A 19,556-nucleotide genomic window follows, 5' to 3' on the forward strand; every position below is an offset into this window, starting at 1 on the left:
ATTCACGAGATACATTAGGCAGAGTAAAAGATCTGAGTACAGTGGCACCACCACCACCAAAAATCTTTTAAAGTACATCTGACCAGTATTTCCTGCGTGTATCAGACCACAGAATTCTTTTTTAAAAATTGTAGAATAACTATTAATTTATCACAAAATAACAGTATTCCTAGAAACATGCTGCTGGTTTCTCTGTTTAACAAAGGAGAATATCCATCTAAATTATTCTGAAAATTTCAAAATCTATTAAAACCTTTTAACCATTGAAATGTAACTTGCTATAACATACGCTTTTTGAGTAAGAATTCTCATAACTTCCTGTTTTAAACCAAATACTAAGTTGCCAAAGCAAAATAAACAACATAGAAAACACACTCTAACAGAAACAACAAACATGAAACAAATGAATTCAAGAGCTAAGGGACTAATACCTTGGCATAGTAAGAACAGCCCCAGGGCTTAGGAATATGATTAGTTTATCTGCATCAGGAATGTCAATAGATATCCCTACTTTATGTACTAACACTGCATGTGTGACTAAAACAGGGCTGCAAAGAGATGAATTACTTTTCTCTTTGACTAATATGTTGTTAGATGTCAGTTCAGCCTGGATGAGCAGAATTAATAATGTACTTAACAGATTTTATTGATTAAGATGTCAATAAGGATCGCTTCTCGGCCTTTTGGCTAAGATCATGTGAAGATGTCAATAAGGGCCCTTTTTAGATGAGGACTAGGGAGATATGGAAGAAAATAATCTATGCCTGCAAGATACTTCTATTTTGCTACACACAACCAAAGGGAATGGATTCAGAAGTATGCTTAAGTTCTTACTGAAGGAGAGAAAAGTATAATGATATACAAGTCCTAGGTTATTTATTTTATAATCTAAGTCTCAAGCTCCTGGGTATTATCCTGGTCTTAAAAAACATATGGCTATATTTTGATGGGACGTGAAATACAATACTTCCATTTAAAATGCCCAAAATCTAAAATGTATACAATACTTTCATAAGATACAATAGTGTCGCAGTTTTTTGACAAAACAAGATGGTTTATATGAATATACTTGAAAATTAGACAAAAGATTTCCTCCTTTTGATCCTAATGGAGTTTTTTGGTTAGTTTTGTTTGTTTCTGAGGGAATGAGAAGAAATTAATTCAGACACCATACATTTAATTAACAAAATAATTCTGATGAAATTAAAAGTCAATGTATATTGCCCTTCTATAATTAGTTCTTATTTATAAATTTCAGTTTTTAATACATTTCCTTGAACTTTTTAAAACATGTATAATGTAAATTACATTATATATCATAATTAGCAAACTTTACCTCCAATGCTGTACTGAATTTGTCCATTCTTCCAGACGACCAAAATTCTATGATGTCCAGTGTCTGCTATTACCAATCTATTAGAAACATGGTCTACTGTTACTTTGCCAGGAAACAGCAATGGTGAAGGTGGCAAAGAATCTTTATAGAGTTTTATTCCAATTTTATTATCTCTGATTTGTCCCCTGTCTTTGTAATACTTTAAAGCTATTGAAGTATATAAAAATAATTTCTCTCTATCTCCTTCTCCAATCAAAGAAAACAACATGTTTCCACGGGGTCCAAGTATGATCAGAGTTGGCCAGCAGGAAACTTCTAGTTCTTGCCAAAGGCTGGCATCCGCATCATTAACCACAGGGTGGGTGATGTTGTATCGAAGAATGGCACTCTTAACATTATCCAGGACTTTTTCATTTGGAAACTTAGCCGAGTGAACACCAACAATCAGAAGACCATCTAAATGGAAAAAATTATAAGTTGAACATTATGAAGTATTAGTTTGAATATCACCATCCACATATTAGGTTTGGGGTCACTAATATGTATAAATAATCAGATTTAAAAAGAGAAGACAGAACTAAATTAGTATCTTCCATTGCATTTAAACTCATGAATAAAAAATTGACATTTAAATCTAAATTCAAACTTATACAATCAAAATCATGTAGCTATTTTAAGTTTAAAATTGTCCTTTATCTAGATAGATGTTTAAAAAAATATTCTTTATTTTCTTAGATGATGTTGAAATTTTGTAACTTTTTTCTACCTGTTTTAAACCCCTTTGAAATTCAGTTACCATGATTGCTTTTTGTTGGTATTTATCGTCACATTACCCTCTTAAATTTTTCTGACCTAACTACATTATAGATTAACAGAATGAATATGAACAAGATGTTTCCATAAGCTCTTTGATTTAAAATTCCTATTGTATAGTTCTTAGAATAAACCTTATTGTAGACAGCACAACTGCTGAAAACTGTAAACTAAGAACAACATATTTCTTTTACCTAATCAACACAGTATGTCAAGAAAATAATATAGGGGGAAAAAAAGTATGAAGTGTTAGGCTGGATTCAGAGAAAAACTCAATATCAACTACCAAGGTGGTAGAGGTAATAATAGCCATGTAAATTAGAATCTCCCAATACACCCATTAAAAACTATACAAAACCAGCATGAAGAAAAAATAAAACCACACAAGATGTAAGTACCTGACAGCTTATCCTTCCATTACAACTAGTATCTCTAAACCAAAACACATACACGCACACATACAAACACACGCCTGACAACTCAGGAAAGTAAACAAAAGCAGGTAGATTGTTAGAGCGGGGTCAGAACTTGTAAAAGCAAGTTACAGGAGGGCGAGTTTCCGGTTTTATTTTGTTTTGTTTCCACTTCCATGGCTTTGCACTAAGGATGGGTCCCAGTGAACCTGTGGAACAATTTCAAAAGATCTACTATACATGTATCTAGAATCCCAGAAGGAGAGGAGCAAGAGATTGAGGCAGAAAAAATATATGAATAATATCAGAATTTCCAAAATTTTTGTTAATAAATTCACAGAATTCAAGAAGGTTAGCACACCCTAAATAAGATAAACCGAAAGAAAACCATGTCTACATATATCATAAAGTGCTGAAAACCAAAGATTAAAACAAACAAACCCACAAACATCTTGAAAGCAGCTGAAGAAAAAAAGACACAGTGATGAGCGGTACCTTGGAGAACTAGGTAGAAAGGCAGTAGGGAGGAGTAGGAGGGACTGTGCACTTAAAATACGTGTAGTTTACTGTGTCAATTATGACACAATAAAATTCTTCAAAAAAATAGAATAAGCTCCCTGTATTCAAATTTTGGCTTTACCACTTGCTGAGTTACCTTGCGCATCAGGTTTCTTATTTATAAAATGGGAAAACAACTGTAATTGCCTCATAGGTCAGTTTTGAGGATTTAAAGAGATAATCTGTATAAGGCATTTAGCACAGTACCTAGTATACTTGTAAAACTGCAAAGAATGTTCATTATTATTACTTTTTAAAGTTATAAGTACAAAGATAACCAATACAAGAGAAATACATTTTGTATATATCAAAAGAAATTAGTAAAGTAAAACAGCAAAAAAGCACATCATGTTGAGAAACAACAAATAAAACCTAATACACAAAATAACACAATAACAATGCATAATACTTATAAATGTGAATGGGTTTAACTCATCTACTAAAAAGGATTCGGATACATTCTGTTCATTAGAGACATAATGAAAAAGTGAATCTGAAAAGCTAAAAATAAAGATATGGGTAAAAATACCTGGGCAAATGAAAATGACAGGAACACAAGGTTGTGATCCTAGTAGGTAGACTCTACCTGACAAGGTAGATTTCAAGCCCCAAAGCATTAAACGTGACAAAGGAAGAAACATTTTAATGTGAAAAGTATTCACAACAAAGATAAAACAATTAGAAATATCCACGTACCAAGCAATAAAGGAAGCAACTTAATAAGTCAGAAACATATCACTCTCAGTGCAACCCAAATCAGGTAGACAAAAAATAAGATACAGAAGGCCTAGTTACCATAATCAGTGAGGTAGATCTTATTGATACATATCAAACTACACTCTAGTAAGAAATATACCTTCCTCTCAAGTGTACATGGAATATTTATAAATACTGATCACAAAGAAAGCATTATAAAGATTACACTCTAACCACAATACAGTAAAACTGGATATTAATAACAACAAAAAAAAGTCTTTTGTTTCGGAAAAACTCATACTATTCTTGCGTTTCTCCTTTACCCTTATACTAATACCACTCACAACACTGCTAACGCCAGATGTGTGGGTTTTTTTCCCCACACTAAGCAACTGTCTACAACACCAGCTGGGTGTCCCACAATTCTGATGCCAACTATAATTAACACAAACCCCATGGGTTAAGGATAGTCAGTCACAAGACTGCCCTCCCACGTCCAACGCCAACAGCAAGTAGCAGGTCCCCAAGCTACCCACACTTCTATTCAACTTGGCTGCAAATCAGATTCCCATGACCCTTCCCTTGGATTCAATTATTTGCTAGAATAGCTCACAGAACTCAGAGAAACACTTATGTTTACTGGTTTATTATAAAAGAATATAAAATATGTGTATGAACATCCAGAGGCAAGAGATAATATAAAGCAAGGTATGTGGGAAGAGGTACAGAGCTTCCATGCCCTCTCCATGCCTGCCACTATCCCAGCACCTCCTGTGTTCACCAACTTGCAAGTTCTTTGAACTCTATACCTTTGGGAATTTTATAAAGGCTTCATCACAGAGGCATGATCCAACATTAACTTCATTTCCAGGCCCTTTCTCCTCTCTGAACATTCCAAGCTTCTACGTATGGCTTGGTCTTTCTGGTGACCAGCCCCTATCCAGGAGCCCATCAAGGATCACTTCAGAACAAAAGACAGCCCTATCACCCAAGAAATTCCAAGGGATTTAGGAACTCTGTCAGGAACTGGGGTCAGAGACTACATATTAGGGCAAAAGATGTTCCTAGTGCTCTTATCACTTGGAAAATTACAATGGATTTAGGAGTTCTGTGCTCAGGGCAGAGACCTATGTATACAGATTTTATATTATCTCACATCTTTCTACTTAGAAATTTTAAAACCCTCTATTTATCAACTTGAGTGAAAGGTGAAAAAAAAATTCAAGATTACAGTATTTCTAAAAAATAATAATGAAAATACTACATATCACAATTTATGGGATATATTTCATTCATTGACAAAAGAGAATTCAGAGCCTCTACTGACAGCCTTAAACATTTATATCAATAGAAATTAAAATAGATGAATAAATTCTCCACTAAAAAAACTAGGAAAAGAACAACAGAATAAATCAAAAGAAAGCACAAGGAAGCAAATAATAAACCAGGAATTCATGAGATACAAAATTAAAAATCCAAAATTCAGCACTCATTCCTGACAAAAACGATAAAGGAAAATAGGAATTGACAGCTATTTCCTTTCAATAGGAAAGTTAACCTTAATTACATTTACTGATGTGATGATTTACCGATCAATTCTTTCATATTACTCTATACTGTAGTTACTGTATATTATGTTACATGGACAGAGTTTATTTTGTGTGCCCTTTTCTTCTTTTTAAAGATTTGGGGGGGAGGGGTTAGAAAGATTTATGTTTTTGTTCCAGTGGTTATTTTCTATTAATACTTTTAAATCATTTTATAAAGTATTAATCCCCATTTTTCATAATCTTTTACTATCTGGTCTATCATTTTTAAAGCATCCTTTACCACTTATTACCTATACAATAATCAATAGTCTTCTATTTACCCTCTCTCCCTCTTCTTTCCATCTTTCTTTAGTTGCATTCTTTCTAATTCTGTCAGAATATATAACTTGGATTTGTATTTTGTCGATTTAACTAAGCTGGAATTGTTTTCCAGTATTCTATTTCCTGCCTAGCTCTAGGTTATCCTGAACCATGAAATATTTTGTGAGAGAACTGGACGGTGTTAAAGGCAGCAGCAGCCATATTCTCTCCTGTTGGAAGACTGGGCAGGGCACCAGGTGCTACCGCAGTTCACACACTCTGCAGCTCCTCTGCTGGCTCACCTGAATGCTTGTGGGGTAGCAGCTGGGCCCCGGGAGCTACACTAGCTCCTCCCAGATATCCTCCCTCAGCTTTTCCAACTCCTGGGCCAGGTGAGTTTTTAGCTCCATGATGAAGGGAACAAACTTATTCTTCTGGTGCCCTCATTATTCAAAGTGGAAGCTTACATGGGTTCCAGTTCATCCTTATGGGTTCTAGTTCATGAGTGTAGGTTGTAGGTTCCCCTTGCTCTCCCCTACTTCTTATCCATCTTTCCTTTTCAACTGCCTGAACTTCTGACTTCAAATTGAGGCATTAGACACAGAAGCAACAGCTATATACATGTAGACTAGTTAACCAGCTCCCACAATTACACAAGGTCAAGTGCCTTTAACAAATCCTTATTATTTCTCATTACTCCTAGTGGTCCTTCTCCATTGATCAAACTCTGATTGATTCACCAAAACTCCAAGTCCTCGTTGGCTGTAGCTCTACAAATACATGAATGATGTCTTCATTCATCCATGTGGAGTTTCCTTAGTCACACCTGGTTCTAATCTCCCTCAAGTAGATTCACCAGAAAGGGCACAGGTGCACAGTATTCTTTGAGTTCCTGGACATTCACAACTGTTCTTCTATAACCCTGATTGATACTTGAAAGGCAGCTGCTTAGATATAAAATCCTTGGTTTGTACTTCCTTAAGATTTTTAGAAATGTTGCTTCACTGTTGCCTTGGTTTGTATATTATTTGTGAAAAGTCTGTCCAGTCTAATTTACATGTCTTTCAAAGTCATCTTTTCCTAGAGGCCCTGAGGACTATTTTTAAAAACATCTTTAAAGTATACTAGTTTTACTATGATACTTCTTAGGTTGTTCTGAGTCAATGTGTCCTGGTATCTAGTAGGCCCTTTCAATATGCAGATTTAAGGTTCCTTTTATTTCTGGAATGTCTTCTTGAATTCTAATTTTAGATATTAGTTCTGGTCAGTTTTGTTTTTCTTCTTCAGTCTCCAAGTTGTCTTATGTTGGACCTCTCCCCCTAGTCTTCCAATTCAATCATTTCCTCTCTAACCCTTTTCACTTTTTTTTTTGAAGCTCATTTTCAGTCTCTAAATCTGTTTTTATACCCTGCTTTAGCTCAATGCCCCTTATAACATTTTTATATGAATTTATTATCCCTTGCACACCCTGTAATTTAGTCTTCATTTCTAATATAATTCTGACCTTTTCCTTCTGTTTCTTTTCAGGTTCAATCAACACACTGCTTTCCCCCCCCCCCCCTTTTTTTTTTGCGGGGGCGGGGGGTCCATTTCTATTCCCAGTTTTTAAATTTCTGATTCAAGACTTTTCATTATTTCTAAATACTTCTAGAGGATATGTTATTCAATATGGAGGACTGTGTTACAGTTTTTGTCAACTTTTTAATTCAGTGAGCATTTCATCAGCATTTCAACTTTGAATCACATTTTCAGCTTTTTACAGTTTTATATGGATGTGATCTGCTTTTAAATAATCCTAATCATTTTTTGGACAGAGCTCCTAGTTTAAGAGTGCCCTCTTCTGACAGTCCCCCTTTTCTGTGCAGTTTCTTTTCAGATAGCACTGCTGGAAGGAGGAATTGATGTATATATTCTTTTGTTTCTGCAGCATCCTTAACTTTTCCCTCTTATTTTTTCTTTCCCCACAGTAGACTATCTCCAAGGGAAACAACATACACCTTTACATATCTGATTGTCTTCCAGAAGCAGTGCTTCTCTGAGGCTTCTGTTCCCAGTCCCACACTCTTTCAAGAGCTAAAACTATATTCTAGTGTATCCAACCCTGTGCTCAGTATTTTGCACTTAGTGTTGGAGTTTCTCTTTCTGCAAGTAAGGGGATTACTCTGTGCTTTGCCCAAGTCCTCTGAACCACTTTATATTTTTCATGGAGTCTTTTAAGTCTCCCCCATTCCTCTTCTCGGCACCTGCAGGCTAGTAGCAGGAGGATCTTTAACAGAGTTAAGTTTATTTCACAACTGAAAGCCATGATATTCTCTGTCTCCTAGTACTGCTGAATGTAGGATCAAGTGTGGTTCTATTTATTCTCCCTGTTGTTTTTACATTTGGGGAAGGGGGGAAAGGGACATGGGGAGATTCAAAATTAGATAGCCACCATTCTCCTCCAAACCCAGAAGTAGCAGAGATAGATTTTTGTTTTTAACATCAGGTTTATTGAGATATAATTCAAAGTAACTTTGTATTTTGATAATTTGTTAATTGAGTAAGTAAATATAACGGAGTCCTAAAACCAGCCTCCAACTTAATGGAGAAAAACTAGAAGTTTTCCAATAAGATAAGGAACAAGGCAGAGGTGCCCACTGTTTCCACTACTATTTAACAGTAAGTGGGAAGGGTGGTACCAGACAACAAAATCAGACAAGTCAGTTATAGGCATAAGAACTGGAAATTTTCTTTGCAGATAATATGATAGCATGTTAGGGAAACTCCAGAGAATCAATTATAAAACTAACCCAAATAATAAAAGATTCAGGAAGTTACAGAATATAAAATTAACACACAGAAATCAGCAGACTTTATATAGCTACCAGTTGAAAGATATAATGGGAAACAAAACCCCATGTAAAATAAACAGCCATAAACATATGAAAAGACTTGTTCAACTCCACTCTAAATGCAATTTAAAACTACATCAAGGAACTTCCCTGGTGGTCCACTGGTTAAGAATCTGCCTTCCAATGCAGGGAATGCAGGTTCAATCCCTGGTCGGGGAACTAAGATCCCACATGCCTTGCACACTCTAGAGCCAGTGGGCCACAATTAGAGAGAAGTACATGCGCCACAATGAAGAGCTGGCGCAAGGCAACGAAAGATCCCGTGCTGCAACTAAGACTCGACACAACCAAATAAATACATACATATTGTATTAAAAAAAAAAAAAAAAACTACATCAAGATACCATTTCTCATATACTAAAGCAGTAAAAATGTAAAAGTATGTCAACACATTTTACTGGAGCAGCAACGGGAAAAGAGACACCATACACTGCTAGTAAGAACGCAAAATGGGGGAATTCCCTGGCAGTCCAGTAGTTAGGACTCCACAATTCCACTGCAGGGGGCCTGGGTTCCATCCCTAGTCAAGGAACTAAGATCCTGCAAGCAGCCTGGTGCAGCCAAAAAAAAAAAAAAGAATGCAAACCTGGTATGGAATATGGCAATAACAAAACTATATATAATTTAACTTTGACCCAGCAATCCCACTTCTAGAAATATACCCTTAAGATACACCACCAGCAGTACAAAAATGTATCCACAAGATCGCTCACTATTTGTAACTGTTAAATATTAGAAACAATGTAAGGGCCAATACATAGGATAGGAGAGTGGCTGAATAAATTATGGTACACACACAAAGTACTACACAGCTATTAAAAATAACCAGGAAGTTCTCTATAAACTCACATGGAGTGACAGCCAGGAAAACTGTTACATGGTAAAAGTGAAGTGCACAAAAGTGTCCATATGTCAGCTTTTATGTTAAAAAAAGAAAAAAACTTAGAAAAAAGAATGGGACAGAAAGAATGAGAAGATAGGAATGGGCAGAAGAGATGGGTGGATGGAACTATACTTTCTGTATAGTACTGACTTTCAGATCATGTTATAATTTTGCGTACTCGAAAACATATAAAATCAACAAAAATGGAGAAAGGGGGCCTAAAAATACAAACAGAAACAAAAGAATTTAGCTGTACTTCAAATGAATAACATAACCTCATGGGGGGTGGGAGGGACTAGTTTAAGTAATTTTTAAATTATTTGAGAGGGACTGGAAGCAAAGACACCCCAGTAGCAAAAAGCACATCTAGTGCCCAGGTCTTGGTTTCTCAAAACCATTCCGAATATTCAATACTAAAGGGAATCAGAGCTCCTTGGAGAAATGGCTGATTCAGAGATGGGGTTGGGAAAGTACACGATGAACATGGAAATATTTTGTTGTGACAAGTAAAGAAATGCTCAGAGAATGATAAGGACACGTCAAAAGGACACAGGTGATAGCTCGAAGGGGGTCCCATTAGTGAAATAGGGACAATTTGAAAATCAAAATAATGGCAGTGATGATTTATAATAGAGTTAAATAAGAATCCATGAGTTGAGTCCAAATATATTTTATATATATATAATATATATATACAATATATATCATAATATATTACTTCAAAAAATGTTTTTTTTTTTCTTTTGGTCAATATACCCCAACACTTCTTTGAAAAAGTGATGACTGAGGTGACATCCGAATGATTAGAAGAGGTTAACTGTGTAGAGAGCAATGAAGGAGATTCCAGGGAGAGAAAACAACACATGCAAAGGAGGGGGCAAGACAGAGACTGAAGAAGATTAATGACTAAACACAGAGAAGAAAGGGGAGCATGGGACAAAACGAGGATAAGCATACAGATAGGATCAGTCTCGTAAGTCATATTAAGGATTGAGATCTTTTCCTTGAAAGCAATGGAAGGCAGATGGAGAATGAACTATGTCTCAAAGATACTTCAAACTAAATTCATGAACTTCCCCTCCAAATCTGTCCTTCCTATAGCATTTCCTGTCAGTGAATGGCACCAATATCTTTTCAATTATACAAGCCGGAAACCCACCTAGGATCTCTCTGCAATAACCAACCAGCCCTCTCTCATCACCCATAGTTAATCCATGACCAAGTCCTATTGATCTTATCATCTATAACTGGCTTCAAGCTATTATGGTGTCTCACAGGGAACACAATAGCCTTGTCACAGATCTACTTCTTGTCTGCTAATTAGTTACCCACCCAGGAGATGAACCTATCTTTAAAAAAACCACAAATCTGATCACATCACTCTCTGGCAGAAAATCCTTCCTAGGCTTTTCCAATGAAAAACCACATGCAAAAACCACATCCCACCTCTCCAGCATCTTCTTTCACACACCCTTCTTCCCTTCTCTCAGGGTGCTGTAGCAACCAGGACTTTCTTCAGTACCTCAAGAATATCATTATTTCTCTTGCTTTAAAGCCTTGACACATAGTGTGTCACTGCCTGGAATGTTCTCACCTAATAATGTCATACCTGTGTTTTAGATCTCAGCTCAATTTTTACTCTTTAAAAAAGCTTTCTTTAATTCTTCCAGATTAGAGTAAACCTCATTAATTTGTTTTCATAGCACTCTGTAATTTTCCTTCTTAGCACTAACCAGAAACTATAAAAATATTTGTGTGGTTATTTGATTATAAGTCTTCCCCTTGTTAGACTATAATTCCTATTAATTATTTAGAGACCATACACTATTTTATTATTTACCAGCACAGTGCCTAGTACACAGTAGGAAATGAATGGACAGGACATAAATACTGAAGAAACATATCGGTGCAATACATAAATCATATCATATTATCTAAATAGAATATGTATATTGATCTACATACAACCGCCAAATAGCTATGCATCTCATTTTTTCAGTGTCAACAACCTTAAAGTAAGTATACAGAAAGTTTTCTTAAAATATTTTGCTTGTTCTATTAACCGTACACAATAAAAAAGGACATAAAAGATTCTCCCCTTTGTGGATCTTTTGCCAACACATGGATCAAAACTACTACATTTAAAGTGCAACATGGAAGGAAGAAAAGAGAGGGAAAAGGAAGAAAGAGGAGAAAGGGAGAGAAAAAGAAAGGGAAAGAGGAAAGGTGAAACCAAATAAAAAGAATAACAGCTTCTCAAATATTGGTTATAAAATAGCTTTTTAAAATCATTTAAAAAACTTCAGGGAATTCCGTGGCAGCCCAGTGGTTAGGACTCCACACTTCCACTGCAGGGGCATGGGTTCAATTCCTGGTCAGGGAACTAATTTCACGGTCTTATTTTTCAGAAATGTGTAGACACACAGATACAACGATGCATAGTAGTATGTAACATTTATATATACAGTATACAGAAGACAATATAGTTTAATCACAGGCAGTATAACTTAGCTCAATGCAAAACTAAAAATATTTAAGGAGTTTTAGACGTTACAAAACATATAGACTGAGACACTTTGAGATCTGAGAGACCGGCATGACTTTGCTAGGCAAGAAGGGGTGAAGATAGGCCAGGGGGGGCTACAACACCCTGAGGGAAGGGAAGAAGGATGTGGAAAGATAAGACTTTAGGTATTATACTAAAAGCAATGGGAACATGAAGTGAAAAAAATCAAAATCACTCAATACTAAATTAAAGCGGAGACTAGAAGCAAATTTGAATTTTTTTAAATTTCAAAACCTTACATTTCCCTGTGTCCACATTAAACACTCTTAAAGTTTGCCATATAAATTAGTCAACATTTTCATTATACTTTATTTAAGAACAAAGAATAATCAGTATATGGGCTGCTGCAAAAAGAAAGTATGAAGTGTGTACAAAAAAGAGTTAACATAATAGCAAGCCCCACTGCTACTCTTTCAAAGGCCTGCTTACAGGGCTGGTCATTGCCTGTATTTCGGGAGTGTTTCCATCATTCCCAGAACTGATAAGAGTAGCTCGTACGGCCTAAACTATTTGTACAAATAATTTGGTTTATGCTGAAGTCTTGCTTTCCTTCTGAGAGTCTGGAATTTTGGTACATGGTGCCAGGCAGAAGCTGCCTATGTGGTCAGCCCCCAACAAAAACCTTGGGTGCTGTCTCTAATGAGCTTCCCTGGTTGGAAACATCTTAAACTTGTAACAACTCCTTGCTAGGGGAATTAAGTACATCTTAGGAGACTCCACCAAGAAAGGACTCTGGAAGCTTGCTCCCGGCCTCCTCTGGATTCAGCCCCATGCGTTTTTCCCCCTTGGCTGATTCTGCTTTGTATCCTTTCGTTGCAGTAAATTATAGCCATCAGTACAACTACACGCTGAATCCTGTGAGTCCTCCTAAAGAACTATTGACCTGGGGTGGTTTTGGGAACCCTGACACAGTAAAATTGTACACTGACTCATTAAATGGTTTAGTTTCACTATAAAATTAGAAATATTCTAATTTTTAATAAAGTATAAAACAGAAAAGTAGCATATACATAATGTGAATACCAGCGTTTACTCAGCAGTATTATGGCATTTAGGTTTTTAAAGTCTGATTTAATTATACACTAACATTCACCTAGCAAGCACATTTTAAAATATGCCAAGTTTTCCTACTAGATGTTTTCTTATAAAACAAGTGCTTTTCCTTAGATGATATCCATCGTGCTACATTTGGGTATTATATAATAATATACCATTAATGTATCCAGCATAGAGGTCAAAAAAAATTAGAAACCCTCAAGGAGAAAAGGAAAAAAAAAAAACAACGAGGTACCTGTCAGTTTGATACAAATATATGTTAAATCATAATGAATTAATAACACCTTATGGCCCAGCTACATTCTTAAAAAATGTCTGAACATCAGAACCATCCATTACTATTAAGTATCTTTTTACTTTTGCTTTAGATCTTTGGCATGTATAATTTCTTTTATGCTATGTGAAAGTGATACTGGTCACCATCACAAACCCGACTTTAAAAGCTGTTTTACAGAGGAAACAGACTGAGCATTAAACTCAGCCTCTTTCAGAGTGTTTTTGAATCAAAACGCACTGCCTCACTCAGCTTAGCATCTCTGGCTTACTGATAAAATAAACTGAATATTTCATGGACTAAAACAGGCTATTGACTATCTCTTCAAGAACATAAGTAGCATTGCTGCAGATAAATTCAGAAACATATCACATAGTAATGAGGTAAGACACAGCAGCATGATAAATTAAGAGACTGGGATTAACATATACATACTACTATGCATAAAATACCTAACCAACAAGGACCTACTGTACAGCACAGGGACCTCATTCAACATTCTGCAATAACCTACATGAGAAATGAATCTAAATAGGAATGGATAAATACGTATAACTGATTCACTTTGCCGTACACCTGAAACACAACATTGTAAATCAACTATACTCCAATAATTCTTTTTAAAAAAAGACAAGAAAGCAAACTAATTTAGTGACAGCTTAATGAATGAACTTCCATGTGATAATCTGAGTATGCCTGCTTTTGTGAATATGAACTGAACTTATCTTCTAAGCAATATAAAAATCTTTTATTTCTAAGTTACCAGCATTTTTATATAGTAGCTTAATACTGAAGTAATGTTTCTTTGAAATTACAATGTTGAAAGCATTTTACTTTTCACAAGTGTATTTACATGTAAAAATAGTTATTTTTTGTCATGATGTGTTATAAAAATATTTTCAGTAAACTAGTAAAGATTGTAAGGATCCATTCTAAGAAGCCACTGAATTTGCTTCAGGTATGGGGTTAACCAATTAAGTTAACCAAACAGTCCATTAGGGGTGATCTTAGGTAGGAAACTGTTAACTTTGGGATTTTTAACCCAGTCTGTAAGTGCCATTCTGAAACACAAACATTATCGTCATCCTCCTATTAAACAAATAAATCAAAAAAAACCTTAAACATCTCTGTATTTTCAATGGATGAAAAAGTCCATTAACTTAACCATTAAGAATGTTATACAAAGCCCTTCATAACTCAGTCTGAACCTAATCTACCTTCCTCTCCTTTCACTTTTCCCAGGGGCCTCTACAATCTTGCTACACTAAACTATTTACCACTCCCCAAACCTACTCTTCTATGCTTCCCTGCTTGTTTACCTGTCACTTCCTCAGCCAGGAGTGTCCCTCCTGCCCCATTTTCATTTTCAGCTACAGTCCTGCTCATTTTTCAAGTTCCAGCTTAATTGTCTCCTTCTCTGAGAAATATTTTCCAAAGCTTCTAGGCAAAGCAAGTTAGTCCTTTCCCCATGTTCCACAGTGCTTTAATTCAACTGTTACATATTTCCTCAGCAGTTAAAGAGTACTCTGCACATAATATACACTCAATAAATGTATTTGTCACATAGACTTGAACAAGACACACAGGCATCCAAAACCTAGGAGATAATGAAACACTCATATTTCTTAAATATAGATGAATTTCTGAAAACATGATTTAGCTACTGGGAATATTTGAGTTCCTGGTAAAATCTCATTGACAGACAATTTCAAGATACAGTCCACTGTAAGTTAAAAGCATCTGAAGTTTCACTCACACTGAAGATTTTATCCAACACTCCTTTTTTTAAACTAAGTTTCAAGATATCCTTCATTTCTGTACATGTATACTGTATTTTCATCTTTACTCTCAAAAGATCAGTGATCCCCCCGTTGTTTTTAGTCACTGCAGAGGACAGCTTCAGTTAATTTAAGCCTAATTAAATGGAAACTTTAGTTTCATTTACCCCATATGCTCTCTTTTTAGAAAGAAGTAAACAAGAAAAAAATCTGAAAAAATGTCTAAGTTCTAAAGAAAATACTAAGTATAATCTCTTACATTTTCATAATTTGTAATACCATAAAAAAGTATATCCTAGTGTGCTTTGGAAAACATTAACCTTTATAAATATTTTTTAAAAGCAGGGTCAAAGAAAAAAGTATCTGTTATAATATTTTGCCTTCCAAAATACTAGTACAGGTAGTAGTTTATGCCATTTGAAATTAAAGGAAGCCTACTTGTATTTCCTAATAAGAATTTTAAACCTTTTTATGATAGCGAAAAGAGTATAAAATTAGTCACACATTTCATTCTTTTCTTTTTTTCATAGAACAAATTTAGGTAAGTCCAAATATACAAATTGACCTTTCAAAAATACTTGATCATGAAAAAGGTAAACTATGTCCTATCTTTAAAGAAAAACCGTATACTAAATGCTGGTTCTTTAGGAAAGCAAATCATTATCACTAAGCTTAACTCTTCATGAAAAGGTACGTAGAGTCCTTAATTCATAGATTAGAAATTACTTTTAGAATCACTGAAGTCTTGCCAAATGTTCATTCTCCTATGAGCAAAATGAGTCCACTACTCTTCCAGTGACTATGCCAGGACAGACTTAGAAATCAATTAAAGGGCAGATACCTTTATCTGAGTATGTGTGTTCTAATTCATGAAGATCAGGCAATAGGTGAATACAGTTTATGCAGCAGTAGGTGAAGAAATCAAGGATGACCACTTTTCCACATAGATCCTTGTAGATAGAAATAGATTCTTCTGTGTTCAGCCATTCTAATCCTGAAATTTACACAAAATAAATAATAATTAAAACTTTCCATTAAAATGTGAACCAGTATTATTTCTAAGGAAGGGATTGGGGGCAACAAGGGAGTAGGCAGCAGGAAGGGAGTGGGGTGGTAAGAGATGGGAAAGCTACTATTATGAGACAGTCTGCAAATATAGTAAGAAAATGCTACTAAATTCTTTCAGAAATGGTATATTAGTCTGTGACAGGAAGTAAGATCTACATATTTAGGTAAAAACGAGAGGAAATATTAAATATTCAAAGGACCTAACTACATCATTGGGTGCAAATGGACTACTGAGAATGAAGGTCAACCTTAAAAATAGACTAAATATCAAAAACGGACAGTGTTAAAATAGAAGGATAAACACACAAAATACCTAAGCCAATTTCATAAGAGAAAGAGCTGAAATGCTCTAGATTTGAGTGAGACCTTAAATACAAAATATTTTAAATGCAAACTTAAGCAAAACATGCTGTTATTATTATAGATTTCATGGAGGCAATATTAATATTGATGAAGAGCATGCTCCCTTCCCTCCAAAGAAAAAATAGAATCTCATTAATGTGTGCTTTTGTAAATCAAAATTTGTAATTACTTGACCATGATTTACAATTTTAACTATGCACTAAGAAGAAAAATTTTGTTAAACAAAAGCAGATTAAAAATAGAGCATCTTTGTTTAACCAATTTAAGAAAACAAAGATAAAGATAAGTTTGTTGCTTATAAGTAAATAAATGCAGCTGCTAAAACTATTAATTATACCTTGAAGCAGGTATTCGGAAATATTTTATAGAAACTGAAAGCCAAAGTTGAGTGGAACAAGTGAATAACATCTAACAACTAATAACAGCAACTGAAGTTATTCAATTAAAACAAAATTCTTAAAAAAATCTGCAAATTAAACTAGAATTTCTGCCAATTAGTCTGACCTAGTGAGGTTTTTAGGTTACAGTGAGGTCTTAATTATCCATTTTAATGAAGTGTTAATTGTATGCAAGATCAAGTGACAGTATAAAACTTCAAACTAATTATGTATATTTCAAATCCTAATTTTAAAATATTTATGAATTTGTCTCAAATTTATTTTTGCTAAATGGTCAAGTGATTTAGATTGGGGAGGCAGGTAAAGTATAATTACATGTCAGTTATTGTGCTAGGTGCTTATGAGACTTAATAATAATAATAATGCACTTTATAATAACAATATAACAAAAAGCTGCTAACAATAACATTTACTGAGCTCTCCTATGAAGTAAGAACTTTAGATATATTACCTCCAATCTACACAATAAACCTGAAAGGTAAATACTGCTTTCATTTTATAAGTGAGAAAAGTAAGGTTTGGAGAAGTCAACTAACTTGCTCAAAATCATGCAACTAACAAATGGAATAACTGGGATTTAATTCCAGGTCTGTCTGAATCCGACCATTATACCACACCGCTTCCCACAAAACAGGTTTCTTTGAAGAAATGAACAAAACACAGTGTTTCTGAGAGAGTTATGTTTATGATTTCCTGATTACAGTAACTGATAAAGAAACCAAGAAAAAACTCACATCTACTATTCTGTCCTCAATAATCAGGTCCAGCAGAAAATTTGACTATGTCAAATAACGAAGCCTGAATATTTTGTTATACTATGTATGAGTCACAGAGATCAAATCTCATAGTAATAAAATACACTCATTGTAAATACAAAGAAGAAAATAAAAACACTGGCCCAAATCCTAGTGCTGGCAGGCTCGTTTATGACAGTGTACTATATATAACTAACTTCTTACAGACTTAAAAAAAAACACATTCATGTATATAAACTTTTAAACTTATAAACTTCGATGGGATAAGCACTAAATATTTTTAGTGCTTTAAAAAAAAGCATTCATGTATATAAACTTTTAAACTTATAAACTTTGATGGGATAAGCACTAAATATTTTCTTATATAGATTAATACATTCAATTCTTTTGACAGATTTCCACAATAACTCAAGTCCATTATAGGATTAATAACAGAAAAAATAAGTACTTTTGAAGGCGAGAGCAAAAGGCTTGGAAAGACACGAGACTGTCGTCAGAGGCAAGGTTCCGACAGACCTCCCATGAGATACTGAACCCTGCCACATCCAACCAATTAACTATACATGTGGTTTCAGTGTCATGCCAGGAGACACGCCAACACCACCAGGCAAAACAATGCCAGTCCCAACCAAAGAAGGTAAAGTTTAGTTTCGTTTATCATAGCAAGATGAGCTTCACAAATAGCACTGCTGGGAATATCAGTTCCCTCGTGCTCCAAACATTCAGAGCCAGGATTCAAACCTGGAGACGGGCCATAACTGAGTCAGATTTTAAACATTAAAAGTTTCACGACTTTGAAAGGAGCAAGTATGGCACAGTTAAGAAACCCGCCGATGGGGGCGGGGGGGGGGGGTTGTCTGTATAATTCAACTCCAGGCGTTCTCAGTTGTGAGGCCCTCGGCAAATGACTTAACCGCCCTGTCCCCGTGCCTCAGTTTCCCCATTATAAAACAGGGCTAAATAAGAGCACCTCAGTGGTTCGCAGAGAGGATTAAAAATACCCTTGTGTTGAGGCCCGTGTGTGGCCCATGAGAAGTGATCAGTAACTGTTTGCTAGGATGATGCACAGAGAGGATGACGATGCTGGGCAACCAGGCGGAGAGGACAGGACGGCAAGGACACTGGAATCACTGCCAACAGGGGCCACGAAACATTCGGGGCAAGTCCACCGAGTTAACACAAGGCCCGGGCAGCTACGCAGGACACAGAGACGAAGATGCAGGTCCCCGCCCTGCACAGACCCCCGGTCCGCCGCCGCGTGGGGACGGAGGCTCGGCCGGGCGCAGCGCCTCTGCCCGGCGCGGCCGCACCACCCCGCCTCGCCCACCGCTTCGGGGGAGGGCGCCGTCCCCGAGGAAGGGGAGGTTCCGGGAGGGGTCCCCACCCCGAGGCCAGCCCCTCACCTTCCGGAAACTCGGGCACTGACAAGTCCTGCTCCCGGCCGTCCACCTTCTGCAGATACTGGTAGACCAGGCTGTCCTTCTCCTCCTGGGTGACGGCGTCGAGCAGGGCGTACTCCAGCGAGGTCTGAGCCGGGAGCAGGCCCGAGAGGCTGCCGCTCCGGGCTCCGGGCGCCGCCATGTTCTCTCCGGACGGTCCGGAGGCGGCCGCCGAGCCCGCCGGACGGTCTCGCTTGGAGGGGGAGGAAGGACGTGCTGTCCTTTGGTTTCAAAACCTCACATTCGCCTGACGGTCGGCCAGCCGCACTCCACGCTAACAGCGCTTCTTTCAAACGCTGAAGTACAAATCGACGCAGTTCCCAGGCGCGTAATTAAACTACCCCGCCCCTTCTCAATCTGCTCGCCACAGCCGAGCCTGGATGTTCAGAACACCAGATTCCACACGGAAAGGCCTCCGG

The 19,556-nt window shown here is 36.4% G+C and overlaps 1 protein-coding gene across 2 annotated transcripts in view; it reads right to left on the reverse strand.

Moving 5' to 3' along the window:
- NHLRC2 (NHL repeat containing 2) overlaps positions 1 to 19,496 on the reverse strand; it is a 56,231-nt gene extending 36,735 nt beyond the window's left edge. For both annotated transcript variants that reach the window (XM_057734898.1, XM_057734897.1), the window contains exons 1-3: positions 19,102 to 19,496; positions 15,956 to 16,108; positions 1,337 to 1,792 (exon numbers count right to left, since the gene is read on the reverse strand). In XM_057734898.1, coding sequence (XP_057590881.1) covers positions 1,337 to 1,792; positions 15,956 to 16,108; positions 19,102 to 19,279 — 787 coding nt within the window. In that variant the 5' untranslated portion in view covers positions 19,280 to 19,496. The remainder of the gene's footprint in view (positions 1 to 1,336; positions 1,793 to 15,955; positions 16,109 to 19,101) is intronic.
- Between the last annotated feature and the right edge of the window lie 60 nt (positions 19,497 to 19,556).

The sequence above is a fragment of the Hippopotamus amphibius genome, chromosome 5, assembly GCF_030028045.1.
Source record: "Hippopotamus amphibius kiboko isolate mHipAmp2 chromosome 5, mHipAmp2.hap2, whole genome shotgun sequence".
NCBI classification, from domain to species: domain Eukaryota; kingdom Metazoa; phylum Chordata; class Mammalia; order Artiodactyla; family Hippopotamidae; genus Hippopotamus; species Hippopotamus amphibius.